The sequence below is a fragment of the Hemiscyllium ocellatum genome, chromosome 7 (assembly GCF_020745735.1).
Source record: "Hemiscyllium ocellatum isolate sHemOce1 chromosome 7, sHemOce1.pat.X.cur, whole genome shotgun sequence".
NCBI lineage: Eukaryota > Metazoa > Chordata > Chondrichthyes > Orectolobiformes > Hemiscylliidae > Hemiscyllium > Hemiscyllium ocellatum.
Window position 1 is genome coordinate 8,534,533 of NC_083407.1, and position 15,036 is coordinate 8,549,568.

The 15,036-nt window shown below is 42.6% G+C and overlaps 1 protein-coding gene across 7 annotated transcripts in view; it reads right to left on the bottom strand.

Moving 5' to 3' along the window:
* The window catches only part of dnajb2 (DnaJ heat shock protein family (Hsp40) member B2), a 143,419-nt gene that overhangs the window by 115,014 nt on the left and 13,369 nt on the right, over nucleotides 1-15,036 (bottom strand). For all 7 annotated transcript variants that reach the window (XM_060827796.1, XM_060827799.1, XM_060827800.1 and 4 more), the window contains exons 2-4: nucleotides 10,906-10,995; nucleotides 4,222-4,331; nucleotides 684-737 (exon numbers count right to left, since the gene is read on the bottom strand). In XM_060827796.1, coding sequence (XP_060683779.1) covers nucleotides 684-737; nucleotides 4,222-4,331; nucleotides 10,906-10,995 — 254 coding nt within the window. The remainder of the gene's footprint in view (nucleotides 1-683; nucleotides 738-4,221; nucleotides 4,332-10,905; nucleotides 10,996-15,036) is intronic.

Here is a 15,036-nt window from a genome sequence, read left to right on the forward strand (position 1 = left end):
TCTCCCACAGGAAGCTGCTGGAGCCAGTTCACTAGATCTATTCAAGAGGGAGCTGGATGTGGCCCTTGCGACTAAAGAGATCAAGGAGTTATGGAGAGAAAGCGGGAATGGGATACTGAGATTGTATTGAATGGTGGTGCAGGTCCAAAGGGCCAAATGGCCTACTCCTGCACCTATTTTCTATGTTTCTATACTAATATGTTTTAAGATGCACAACGCCTCTTCTTTCTAAATTGCAACTTGGCTTAGAAATTTGACACTTCCTTCTGTGAGGTCATCCTCTCCTAATTCCTTCTCTTTGGTGAATACTGACACATAATATTCATTTAATACCCTCACCTACTACTTCTGGCAAATACTAATCTTAAACCCCTCAAGTCGGAATTAAAATCTAATGGTTTTGAGCTTAAAAGCTTCTATTATCCCTCACAATACAAAGTTCTTGGGGAAGGGGAAGCTGTAACACAGTCGCATTGTCAATGGACTAACAATCCAGAGACCCAGGTCGTGTTATAAGTGGAAGACCCTGCCCCCCCAGGACAGAAAGTCCAAGATTCAAGTCCCACCTAACCCAGTCTTGTATCACTGCATGTCCGACAGGTAGATTAAAATAACTGCACTGTTGCTAGGTGGTGGATAGTAAAAGGAAAATGAATAATTTGAAACAAGTAATATGCTCTTACCGGGTCCAACTAATCCATCCTTTCCATACCTGTCATAAACTTCTCGTTTGCTTTCTACAAACAAAAGGTGAAGAAAGTTTAGTGGTGCGTATATCACATCAATATTTTCTGGCACAGAAACAGGCCATTCAGCCTGAAATAGCCCAGACTTTTCCTATGCCACACCACTGTCCACTTAATCTCACATCATGTCCCTCTCATCCTCCCTCCCTCCCTCGTGGTACATCCAGATTTCTCTTAAATGCACCTATTGTATTGTTCACCTCTCAACTAATTCACTTGGCAGCAAGCTCTACATTCCCAGCACGGGGTAACATGGATCAAACAGGAGAGTGGGGATATAGAAACAGGCAATACATTACCACCCCCTCTTCCATGCTGTGCACTGTGTTGAATGAGCAAGCAACTTTATTTTGGGGATAATTTTCTGACATCAAAACGCCTTCAAAATCTACATTATTACAACATCCTTGATATTGGATCTCTGCGTTGCTCCGAATTCTCAGAATGCCTTTTCATCAAAAAGAACCTGCTGATATTATAGTCTAGGGAAGGGATGGGTTGGGAGAAACAGAGATGCAATGGTAATTGTTGTACGCAGCTGTTAGCATACAAAGAAGGACGAAGTGATATCATGATATGTGCTCCTGTTATTAGGATAAAAAGGACTGTTCCTGCAAGGAGCTAACCAGAATCCAGAGGGATGTGCGTGTAATTCCTCAGAAATATTCAGCGTGCTGTGTATAGTTGGCAGAATGTTCAGTTTGTGTTAACAGCACGTATCTGAAGTAGTGATGTGTACTTACTCTTAGTTAAGTCTGATGTCTCAAGAGGCTATCATATATCTTAGACGTAAGTAGCTATTATTTAGTTATCCAATAATTACTACAGAACAGATGTTTACTGGTTATCAAGAGCAAGTCCATCTTCCGCTAGTGTATGGGCATCCTTCCCAAACTTACATTAATCTACAATAAGGAGGATTGGCTGTAACAAAATATTGCCAGTACCGGCAACCAACATTATAAGGTGCTAAAATAAAACAAAAAACTGTGATAGCTGGAAATATGAAAGAAAAACAGAAATTGCTGGAAAGGCTCAGCAGGTCTGGCAGCAGCTGCAGAAAGAAAAATAGTGTTATTGTTTCGAGTCCAGTTACCCTCCTGTAGAGATATTCTTGAAGATATTCTCTGGCCTCAAAACACTAACTCTGCTTTGTCTCCACACATGTTGCTGGACCTGATGAGTTTCTAAAGCAATTCTAACCTTGTACGTTATGCACTAGGACACTCAGATCTTTACAACCTCTCATTATTTAAGACAATGTGCTATTTTTTATTCTTCCTGCCAAATAGACAAGTTCACATTTTCCCACATTATACACTATTTACTAGATCTTTGCCCAGTCAATTAACCTAGCTTTATATCCCCTTCACAACTCACTTTCCTATCTACCTTAGTGTCAACAGCAAATTCGACTACCACACCTTCAGCTCCTTAATCCAAATTATTTATATAAGTTATGAGTTTAGGTCCCTAAAGCACATCACTTGTCGGTCTGAATATTTGTCTATATTAATTCCTATTCTCTGCTTCCAGTTAGCCATGTGTACCAACCTCCATTACTTCCTCTGGCAGCTCATTCCAGACATGCAACATCCTCTGTGTGAAGACTTTGCCCCTTAAGTCCCTTTTAAATCTTTCCCCTCTCACCTTAAATCTATGACCTCTTGTTTTGGACTCCCTCACTGCAGGGAAAAAAAACTTTGACTATTTACCATATTCATGCCGCTGATGATTTTATATACCTCTATGAGATCACCTCTCAGCTCCAGGGAAAACAGCCCCAGCCTATTCAGCCTCTCCCTATAGCTCAAACCCTCCAACCCTGGCAACATCCTTGTAAATCTTTTCTGAACCCTTTCAAGTTTCACAACATCTTTCCTATAGCAGGGAGGCCAGAATTGAACACAGTTCTTTTGAGATCCTAGGATGAAATCCATCAGAACTAGGGGACTGGTCAACTTATAGTTCCAACAAGTTACTCAGCACTACTTCCCTGGTCGTTGTAATTTGAGTTCCTCCAGCCCTTTCAATGCCTGACCTATAGCTCTTTCCAGGGTGCTACTTGGATCCTCTCTAGTGAAGACCGACACAAAATATCTGTTCAGTTTGACTGCTGTCACTTTATCCTCCATTATTAATTCGTCAGCTTCATTTTATAAGACCAATACTTGTTTTGTTCACTCTTCCCTCTTAAATATCTGAAGGCACTGTTTTTATATGTTGAACAGCATGAAGGAACTGGATTAACATCAACAGAAATGCGGTCCATAACACAGGCACGGGGGAGTTGAGGGGTTACTCAGTGACAGTGCAAGGGAGCTACATTAACACCAGTAGAGATACAGTTAGTCACACAGGGCACTGAGAGAGTGGGAGGTTACTCAATGACAGTGTAAGGGAGCTGGATTAATATCAAAGATACAGTCAATAGCACAGGGCACAGTGGAAGGGTTACTCTGTGTCAGTGTGAGGGAACTGGATTAACATCAAGCAGAGATACAGTCAATAACATGTGGTGCAGGTGAGGGATAACAGTGACAGTGTGAGAAGGAGTTGGATGGACTGTAGTGTAATATGGTGCTCCATCATGAACCACACTGAATCTCTTCATCGATATATATTGTAATTAAGAAATTCCATGAAAATTAACAAGGAAAAGCACTGGAAATAAAAGAGCAGAAAAGTATGTTTAATATCGATTCACTATCAGACCCTTGTAAAGAAATCTGGTATAAGACATTTCAGCTAAACAAGGGTTCCATCACATTGGAAATGGCAGCACAGTGGTAATACTACTCGATTGTTAAATTCAGATGAGTTCTAACCTCATCAAAGCAGCTTCAGGGAATCAAGTTCTATTTAATTAAATAAAGTTCGTAATAAAAAACTAGCACGAGACTTCTGAAATGGCCTAGCAAGATATTCCATTGTCAAGAAAGTGCTTTGTCATCACTTGAGAGAGATAGTACAGAACTAAGGGGAGGCTACATAAATGTAATTTGGGTGAAACAAAAACCAAAGAACAAAGGACCACTGGAAATCAGAAACATAATCAGAAACTGTTGTAAAACTTCAGTAGGTCTGGCAGCATCTGTGGAGAGAAAGCAGAGTTAATGTTAACGTCAACTCTGAAGAAGGGTCACTGGAGTCAAAGTGTTAACTCTGCTTTCTCTCCACTGATGCTGCCAGACCTGCTGAGTTTTTCTAGCAATTTCTGCTTGTACTAATGAAAGGGTATTTCTTACAACTCGCCAGAGCTCACAGTTAACAAACAGATGATGAGACACACAAGGATTCGTAGCCCGAGTGCTGGCTGCAGTTGTTGTGGGTATGTTCACAAACTAACACTTCAGTTCAACAAACATACACACAACGGCAACACAAGTACATGCTCATGAATCTCCCCTTTGTTAGACCGAACAGTCCTTAGGAAATTAATCTTCATAATAAATAATCTGGTGTGGGCACTTACTGTCTGATAGAACTTCATATGCCTCTGCAATTTCCTTAAATTTCTGTTCTGCATATTCCTTATTATCTGGATTCTTGTCCGGGTGCCATCGCAAAGCCAATTTTCGGTAACTATAACAATGTGAGGAGAGATGGAAAAGAGAAAATTTTAATTTCTGCAGGGTCACCATTCCCGTAACACACACGATTCAGCTAACGCCATGTCATCTTGATGTCTAGGTTTATCTTGCCTCTACATTCTACTACTTCAACTGTTCAAGGTTTGTGCGAAGATTTGTAGCTCGGGTGCTCATTGTTGTGGTTCTGTTCGCCGAGCTGGAAGTTTTTGTTGCAAACGTTTCGTCCCCTGGCTAGGCGACATCATCAGTGCTCTGGAGCCTCCTGCGAAGCGCTTCTTTGATGTTTCTTCCGGTATTTATAGTGGTCTGTCCTTGCCGCTTTCGGGTGTCAGTTTCAGCTGTCCGCTGTAGTGGTTGGTATATTGGGTCCAGGTCGATGTGTTTGTTGATGGAGTTTGTGGATGAATGCCATGCCTCTAGGAATTCCCTGGCTGTTCTCTGTCTGGCTTACCCTATGATAGTAGTGTTTTCCCAGTCGAATTCATGTTGCTTGTTGTCTGAGTGTGTGGCTACTAGGGATAGGGTTAGTAACCACACACTCAGACAACAAGCAACATGAATTCGACTGGGAAAACACTACTATCATAGGGCAAGCCAGACAGAGAACAGCCAGGGAATTCCTAGAGGCATGGCATTCATCCACAAACTCCATCAACAAACACATCGACCTGGACCCAATATACCAACCACTACAGCGGACAGCTGAAACTGACACCCGGAAGCGGCAAGGACAGACCACTATAAATACCGGAAGAAACATCAAAGAAGCGCTTCGCAGGAGGCTCCAAAGCACTGATGATGTCGCCTAGCCAGGGGACGAAACGTTTGCACCAAAAACTTCCAGCTCGGCGAACAGAACCACAACAACTATTTCAACTCAACACTCACATGGCCTCCCTATCATCATTCCCACACTCCATAAAACTGAGCTCATCCAGAACTCTGCTCCCTGCATCTGAACAGGGCAATCTAGTGGAACGGTGAATCAGGCTCAAATGGACTGAATGGTAGGAGAACAAGAGTGAACCAAGTCTCATTCATTAACCCACAACCTGTTCATTGAGCTACATTGACTTCAGATTCTAGGAAGGCACTGATTTAAACTCGTCATTATTTTCTCGTGGCTAAAGCCCCTTTTTATTCCTGTAATCCTCTCCAACCCAAAACACTCCACGTTCTCTGCTCTACTACAATTTCACATGTTCCTTAATTTAATCACTTTTCAATTGCCACGTGCAGTCAACTGCTCAAGTCACAGGAATTAGCAATTTCCTTCCTAAGCCGTGCTCTCTCTTCCTTTCAGTCCTGAAAATATCTTTCTTTCACTGAGGTTTCGGTCTACCCTAATGTTACCTACTTTTTACAACGTTTCTCTTTGGGATGTTTAACTTAAAACTAATTAGTTAATTAATTGGTTTAAGATAAAGTGCTGCCAATAATTATTTCATCATGTCAGTAACATTTTGTCAAAGCTTTAACATGCATCAGGACAATCTGCAAGAAATGCTAATGGAAACAGTAAACAACATTTAAACTGCATGAGAGGAAAGTGCTAACTGGTACTTGCTTGCAAAGTTCACTTGACAATCAGTAGCTAATAGGTGAGAGTGGTTACTGCAGATGCTGGGAGATCAGAGTTTAGATTAGAGTGGTGCTGGAAAAGCACAGCAGGTCAGGCAGCATCCGAGGAGCAGAAAAATCGACGTTTCGAGCAAAAGCCCTTCATCAGGAATTCCGTTTTGCCCGAAACGTCAATTTTCCTGCTCCTCGGATGCTGCCTGACCTGCTGTGCTTTTCCAGCACCACTCTAATCTTGACTCTAATCTCCAGCATCTGCAGTGCCCTCTTCTGCCTTGCAAATTAACCTGATGAGTGCAATATGAGTACTTTGCAAAATGCGACATTTTCAGCAACGCTCAAATGACTAATTATCGAATGGTATTAACTTTTACTCCATATGGAAATAGTACAAGAGATAATGGGTTTTCTGTTCAGCTTTGCATCTTCTAGTAATACATCAATTGCAATAAACCTGCAAGTCATGTTAAAAGGACTATCGTCTGCAGAAATGCAACGAATGTCTACACTTGCTGTCTTACCTGCAGCAAGCTGCTTGTTAAGCAGTAATGGTTTAAACATGTGATATAATCTCAATAATTTTAAATTAGTGCATTGGAAAGAAGCTTGGGTCAAAGGGGAAATCCAACAAGTTTCAACTGCACCTGTCCAGATACTCCAGCTCGCTGACGTTCATACCCCAACCCTGTACAAATACTGTTTCAGGAATCCTACTAGTTACAGAAATCATGGCATTATGAACTAATCTCTTGATTTGAAGCTCTGGTGGAAATCAGCTTTGGTCAGTTTTGCAGTTGATACCAGGAGGCCTCACTTAAGGGGAATGGGGTGGCAGGTGGATAAGCAAATCTGACTGGATGTATTTCTTCTGGTTTCATCATGTGACGTCCAACAGTCTCACCCCCGATACTGCTGCAGCTGGACTATCCTCATGATGTAACGTCTTCTCATGTCCAATGACTATCTCCTGATGAAGGAGCGTCGCTCCGAAAGCAAGTGTGCTTCCAATTAAACCTGTTGGACTATAACCTGGTGTTGTGTGATTTTTAACCATGTCCAATTGGAAAGTGAAAGGACTTGTTATTACCCAACTGGATGATTCTTGATTGCCAAAGTCAAATGGCCTCTTTCCTCCCCTCCCATCTCCAACAAATTTTATAAGATCTTAAGCTATAGGAGCAAAACTAGGCCATTCGGCCCATCAAGTCTGCTCTACAATTCCATTATGACTGGTATGTTTCTCAGTCCCATTCTCCTACCTTCTCCCCAGAAGAAAAATAAATAATAGTTCAAATGATTTCTAAAAACAACTGCATTAATTCTCTAATGACTTTTCTCCTTTTTTTTTCTCCTCTTGTCAGCATCCTGGAGATTGATCCTTACTTCCTTGAGATTTCAAACAGGCAAACTCTGATCAAATCCCCTCATAACCTAAATTTCAAGGAAGACAACTCTATTTTCTGTAAACCCGCCTCATAATTTAACCTTGCAGCCCCCACAGTTGTACATTTACAACAGTCCCTCCAATGTTAATAGTTCCTTCTCTAGTTGTGATGCCCAGAAATTCCTCTCAGTACCTCCAAGTGCGGTCCTGACCAGGGCTTTGTTCAGCTGTGGTATAACCTCTAGCTCTTGTACCATAGTTCTCCAGATACAAAGGCCAGCATTACTTTAGTATTTTCTGTTCATGTCATTTTAATGCTCCGTGAACATGGATACCCCAAGTATCTTTGAGTTTCCATAATTTCTAATTTTCTGTCATTTTAGCAAGTGCTCTATTTCAGTCTCAGTTGCCAAACCAAAGCTAGATTGGACTTAAAAAGTTAACTCCATTTCTCTCGCCACAGACACTGCCATGATCATGTTCCTTTAGCAAGTTGTTTCTACCTCTGTCCAGTGCTATTGCCCTGACCCTTGTCCACTGATGTAAACTAATTATCCAATGTGTAATTTCACTATTTATTTATTTTCAGTCTGCCATCTCACCATGAATCTGTTCTCAAGTGCTCACAATGCTCCTGACCACCATCTTCGGGTTAGGTGGATTGACCATGCTAAATTGTCTCAGTGTCCAGAGATGTGCAGCCTAGATCGACGAACCACAGTACTGTGGGGTTATGGGGATAGGGTGTGGGTGTGGGACTGGGTAGTACGCTCTTTGCAAGGACAGTGTCGACACAATGGGCCAAAAGGCCTCTTCCTGCAGTGGAAGGATCCCATGATTCACCTTGACTGTTTGACTCTACATCACAGGTCGGCAGGGTGGTGAAGGTAGCATTTGGCATACTTGCCTTCATTGGTCAGAGCACGGAGTACAGGGGTTAGGATGTCATGTTACAGCTGAACAAGATAGCGATAAGAGCATATTTGGAGTACTGCATATAATTCTGGTCGCCCTGCTATAAGAAGGATGTTGTTCAACTAAAAAGAGATTTATGAGAATGTTATCGAGAGGGGAGGGTGCGAGTTATAAGGAGAGGCTGGGACTCCCCCACCCCGCCCCGATGGAGCATAGGAGACTGAGGGATAACCTGATCGAGGTTTATAAATCATGAGGGGCAGAGATAAGGTGAACAACAAATGTTTTTCTCCCTACAGTAAGGGATTTCAAAAGGAATTTAAAAGGGAACAAGCTGCCAAAGGAAGTGATAGAGATGAGTATAATTACAACATTTAAAAGGCATTTGGACAGGTATAAGGATAGGATAGTTTTACAGAGATATTGGCATACAGGACCAGTTTAGTTCAGGTAGCCGGGTCAGCATGGACAAGTTAGGCCAAAGGGCCTGCCTCCATGCTCCTCCATGTTCCCTGCACAGTTATACTTTCTGTTATATCAACTTGTTCATTGGGTCATGTGACCATTTTAAAATTCATTGCACTCTTGAAAGCATTTTGAACCAGAGGCCTATTTTCTACATGAGAGATCAGTGCTAATTCCAGATGTCCCATGCAGTTAGAGCAGGGATTCCCAGTAACTCACAGAGGTTTACTGGACCAGTATCTGGAATATGTGTTGTTGGAAAAGCGCAGCAGGTCAGGCAGCATCCAAGGCGCAGGAGAGTCGACATTTTGGGAATGAGCCCTTCTTCAGCCCTTTCCTGAAGAAGGGCTCATGACCAAAACGTCGACTCTCCTGCTCCTTGGATGCTGCCTGACCTGCTGCGCTTTTCCAGCAACACATTTTCAGCTCTGATCGCCAGCATCTGCAGTCCTCACTTTCTCCTACAGTATCTGGAATAGGTAGGTTGCTTTTTTTTTGAGGTAAGGCTGCACACACTAGGGTTGTATCTGCTGAAATTTTGAAGAGTAAGAGGTGACTATTCTGATGTATTGTGAGCGATCTAGACAGAACAGGTAAGGAAAGGATGGTTGATCATCTGGGAGAATATAGAACTAGGAGTCACTGTTTAAAAGTAAAGAGTTGACTACCAAAGACAGACCTAAGAAGAAATTTTCTCTGAGGGTCATGAGTCTTTGGAAGTTGATGGAAACAAAATCCTTGAATATGAGGCAAATATTCTTGATAAGCAAGAGGGGTGCGGGGAGAGTGAAAGGTTATCATGATCTTATTGAATGGCATAGTGGTTTTTAAGGGGTAAAGTGACCTATTCCTGCTCCTAATTCTACCCTCTTTTGAAGGAACAGGGAGGTGCATAACTGATAATTTCACTGAAGGAAGGATTTGGAGGTGGACGCGTTGGACTGGGGTGTTCAAAGTTGTAGTCTGCAACCACCTGATGAAGGAGCATCGCTCTGAAAGCTAGTGCTTCCATTTAAACCTGTTGGACTATAATCTGGTGTTGTGTGATTTTTAACTCTGAGGGAAGGGAACAGGGGAGTCAAGGATTTATAGCTTTCAGACAAGAAAGAGGAGTTAAAACCAAAATTAGATCAACTGTAATCTTACTAAATACAGAACAGAGCAAGCTCCAGGGGCTGAACAGTCTACTCCATTTCTAATGATTTTATGACACCTAGTCCCCCCTTCTCCCATAAAGTTTCATTTCAGTGAGCAAGTGGTTCATATTTGGAACAGGCTCCTTCGACAGGCAGTGGAAGCAGGTTGTGTGGACTCATTTAAATACAATGGATAGGTTTCTTTCAGAAAACAGAATTTAGGATCTGTCAGATGGCGTGCATAATGTGGTTTTGAAGAAACACGTAACTTTGGTCTTATGATAGCATGGTGGCTCACTGGTTAGCACTGCTGACTCACAGCACCAGAGCCCAAGTTCAATTCTATCCTCCAGTGATTGCCAGTGTGGAGTTTGCACATTCTCCCCGTGTCAGTGTGGGAGCTCCAGTTTCCTCCCACAATCCAAAGATGTGCAGGTTAGGTGAATTGGCCACGCTAAATTGTGTCCAGGGATGTGTAGGCTAGGTGGGTTAGCCATGGGTAATGCAGGGCTACAGGGATAATCCACGGGGCTGGGTCTGGGTGGGATGCTCTCCACAGGGTCAGTGTGGACTCAAGGGGTCAAATAGCCTGCTTCCACACTGTAAGGATTCTACGATTCCATGACGCCCAAAGCTCTCCACCAGTGGGAACTTTCTCATGTCATGCCTGAACTTGTTGTGGACTCACTGACAGAGACTGACCATTATGATTAGAGAACAACTACATCATATCACGTACCAGGATGATTAGAAGGTGATGTAGATCAGTTGATTCGTCATCGTCCAATAATTCCCATGTTCCAGGCCAGTTTACACAAGCATCCAGTTAACTTACAGATACATTCACTGTGAAAACGTCAGCATGCATCTAGTTAAAAATCACACAACACCAGGCTATAGCCCAACAGGTTTATTTGGAAGCACTACCTTTCCAAGCGCCAATCCTTTGCTCTGAAAGCTAGTGCTTCCAAATAAACTTGTTGGACTATAACCTGGTGTTGTGTGACTTTCAACTTTGTCCACCCCAGTCCAACACCGGCACCTCCAAGTTATAGCATGCATATAGGCACAGAGACATAAAAACTTACGCTTTTTTGATATCTTCTTGAGAGGAATTGTGAGAGACTCCCAGGATATTGTAGTAGTCCACCATTTCCCCCAACACAGTTATGTTCTGGCTACAAGGCAGAAACAAGGTGCATGTCAATATTTAATAGTCATATCTTTTCACAACTCTGCTCAAAGGAGACAAGAAATTGAAGCTTTGAGTCTTACATTTATCAGAACTGAATGCAAGAAACAAACTTCATGAAAGGATGCCAATGTTTCAAGTCTGTTTGCAAAACCACAAGCGTTGATGTTTATCTCCCATAGCAACGTTTAAGTTCTTTCAACAGTAAGGTTATCATTTTTGTCTTCAAATTTTTCCAAAGCCTCTCCATTTTTGTAACCTCCTCCATCCCTACAACCGCTCCCAGATCTCTACAATCCTCCAAGTCTGAGCCCTTGCACATTCCCATTTTACGTTATCCCACACTGGAGACTGTAGCCTTCAGCTGCCTGGATCCCAAACTCTGGAATTCCCTTCCTAAAAATCTCCAATTCCCTCTCATCCAGGAAAGAGATAGAATGCTTGGTGGCATGGTGTAAAGACAACAAACACTCCCTCAACATCAGCAAAATGAAGCATCTGGTCATAGACTTCAGGAAGCAACGTAGAGGGCACACCCCGACATACATTGATGGAGCTGAGGTGAAGATGGTCAAGAGCATCAAGCTCCTGGGTGTGATGATCATCAACAATCTGTCTTGGACCACCCACATTGACGTGATGGTCAAGAAAGCACAACAACACCTCTACTTTCTCATGAGGTTAAGGAAATTCGTCATGTCCTTAACGACACTTACCAAATTCTATAGATGCACCACATCCAGATGCATCACAGCTTGGTCCAGCCACTGCTCTGCTCACGATTGCAAGAAACTACAAAGTTGTGAACACAGTCAGGCCATCACACAAACCAACCTTCCATCCATTGGCTCTATCTTCACTTCTCGCTGCCTCACGACATAATCAAAGACCTCCTTCCCCACAACCCCAATTATACTCTCTTCTGACAGACAGAAGATATAAAAGTTTAAACGTATGTACCAACAGATTCAAGAACAGCTTCTTCTCTGGTGTAATTAGACTTCTAAATGAACCTCTCACATATTTAATGTTGATCTTGCTCTCTGTGCATCTTCTCTACAGCTTTAACATTGTCTTCCTTGCTCTGTTCTATTACCCTAATGCACTTTGTACTGTATGATCTGCCTGCACTGCATGCAAACATAACTTTCACTGTACTTAGGTACATGTGGCAATAATAAATCAAATCATCTTTAAGGAACACATTAAAACCTACCAAGCCTTTTGTCACCTGTCCTATTATCTCACATGACTGTCATTTGTTTTGATAACGGTGGCTATGGAATGCCTTGTGAAAACATTAAGATGTTACTGAAACGCAAATAGTTAGTTCCATAGCACTGCACCATCTTTTAAAAGTACAGGTGCCTTCAAACCTCATGATTTTTGTCAGAGGGATTTTCCGAACACAACTGGAGGCATTTAAGACTTTGAAAGAAGGTTGTAACCCTAACAGAGTTCTTTCGAGATGTCAGGTACCCTTTAACAAGATTAAAAAGTTGCAGCAAGTACTGCAGAAGGTAAACCATTTCAAACCAGGTTAGCAGCTGATACTGAAAGGAGTCAGAGGTTAGGGCCTGAGACCTTGGAAGGATAGGTGTCTTTTGCCTTCCTCACCAGGCTTCCCTGTGGGAAGAAAGGAGAGTGTGCCATATACAGGGACAGTGCGCATCATGCACAAGAAGCTGAAAAATGGGATGGTACTTTTGCATATTCGCAGGAGAGGCATGTGAACAGGAGCTCACAGTTAGTCTCTTCACCTGGTGGGGAGTATGTAAACTTCCTGATGCAGTGGACCCTAGGGGATTTGCAGAATTAACAGGCTTTCCTAAAGTACAGAGAGTCATTAACTGCACCCACATTGACATAAATGCACCAAAACCACCAGACACTTCCATCAACAGTAAATCCTTCACGGCTGTGCAAGGAGCGCCCCAAGCGAAATGCAACTTCAAACACTGATTAAACAATTGCAAAACTTACTTCTTTCTATTCAACTTTCTTGCTACTACACAGTTTTGCTACTGAGAATGGAATGAATTTCAATTCTGTCTCATTCCTTCATTCTTTGGACAGTAGTAGGGAGTGGAAAGTCCACAGGCATTCTGACTCATCCAATTGCAGAGCACAGGCAACACGGTGGCTCAGTGGTTAGCATTGCTGTCCGGATTCAATTCCAGCCTCAGGCAACTGTCTGTGTAGAGTTTGCACATGTCCCCCGTGTCTGCGTGGGTTTACTCCGGGTGCTCCGGTTTCCTCCCACAATCCAAAGATGTACAGGTTAGGTGAATTGGCCATGCTAAATTGCCCATAGTGTCCAGGGATGTGGAGTTTAGGTGCATTAGCTGGGGGAAATGTAGAGTGACAGGATAGGGGAATGGATCTGTGTGGGTTACTGTTTGGAGGGTCAGTGTGGATTTGTTGGGCCAAGTGCCTGTTTCCACACTGTGATGATTCAATTCTTCTCTATTTTACACTAAAATTCACACAATCTTACCATCTCAGTTCTGACACCATGTTTCAAATATTGTATTTAATAGCTAATCATTCCAAAGTGAAAGTAAGTTACAGCAGACACATGACTACAGCAGGACAGCATGTGCGTGTTTTCTGATCGACCTACTCAGATGTTATTACACAGCTCCGGAGTAGGTGAGACTTGATCTTGGGCCTCCTATACCATAGGTAGGGACACTACTACTGCGCCACAAGAGTCAACCACTGCATTCTTCCAAAGCCACAGCAGATTCCTTTCTGCTGCTGAAATGTCACAACTTGCATGAGCCAGTCCCCTCTCAGAAGCTCCACATAATAAACCTTTCATATGGAGGCCACATATCTTCAGGGAAATGAGAAAGAAACAAAACCAACAAAATGTACTGAAGGTCCATGTCAGCAATGTAGCTGAAACTGAAATCATTGAGAAGTACTTCACTCCCTGTACTCTGCACATCTATGTTAAGAGGTTTGACCTCATCAATCCCTAATGACTGTTACAGGAAGGAGAGGGTTCAGAAAAGAGTTACCAGGAACGCAGTGTTTGAGATATAAAGATAGACTGGAAAGGCTGGAACTTTTTCCACTGGAGCGTAGGTTGAGGGGTGACTTTAATTACGTTTATAAAATCATATGGGGCACAAATAAAGTGTCTTCTCCTTAGAGTGGAGGAGTTCGAAACTAAGAGGCATATTTTTAAGGTGAGAGGAGGAAGATTTAAAAAGGACCTGAGGGGCAACTTCTTTTACGTAGAGAATGGTTTGTGTGTGATGGATGCAGTTACAATTTAAAAGACATTTGGATATGTTTGTGAATAGGGATGGTTTGGAGGGATATGGGCCAAACGCAGGCAGGCGGGACCAGTTTAGTTTGGAAACATGGTCAACGTGGGCTAGTAGGCCTGAAGGATTTTAATCCACGCCGAGATTGGGAACAGGGGATAGACAAATGCAGATGTTCTGGCTTTTGCTCTTGTTATTCCTGGATGGCAGCACACTATTCTGCTGACCCGCTTCCTCTGTGTCAAGCTGTTCTGTCATGATAGTGTGAAACAAGGCTGGTTCACGTGGCCACACCCTGAAACAGCTCAGATCTCCATTCCAGTAGCACCCAACCCACTTCACAGCACATTAAGTTTTACAAGTGCAGTCACTTTGTAATGTAAGCAAATGTGGCAAATTTGAATACAGTATGATCCCACAGACAGCAACTTGCTAATGACGAGACTGTAAAGTACACAGTAAAAATCATACCACCCAGATAAAAGGCATTAGACAATCCATACCAGTACTCATGGTGGGAGAATAGTTGGGACATAGATTTAAGGTAAGGGGTAAGAGGTTGTAAGGGGATGGAAGAAAAATCTTTTCACCCAGAGGGTGGTGGGAATCTGGAACTCACTGCCTCCAAGGGTGGTACAGGCAGAAACCTGAATAACATTGTAGAAGTGTTCAGACATGCACTGGAATACCAAGTTATAAAAGGCTTTGGGCTGAGTCCTGGAAAATGGGATTAGAATAGTTAGGTGGAA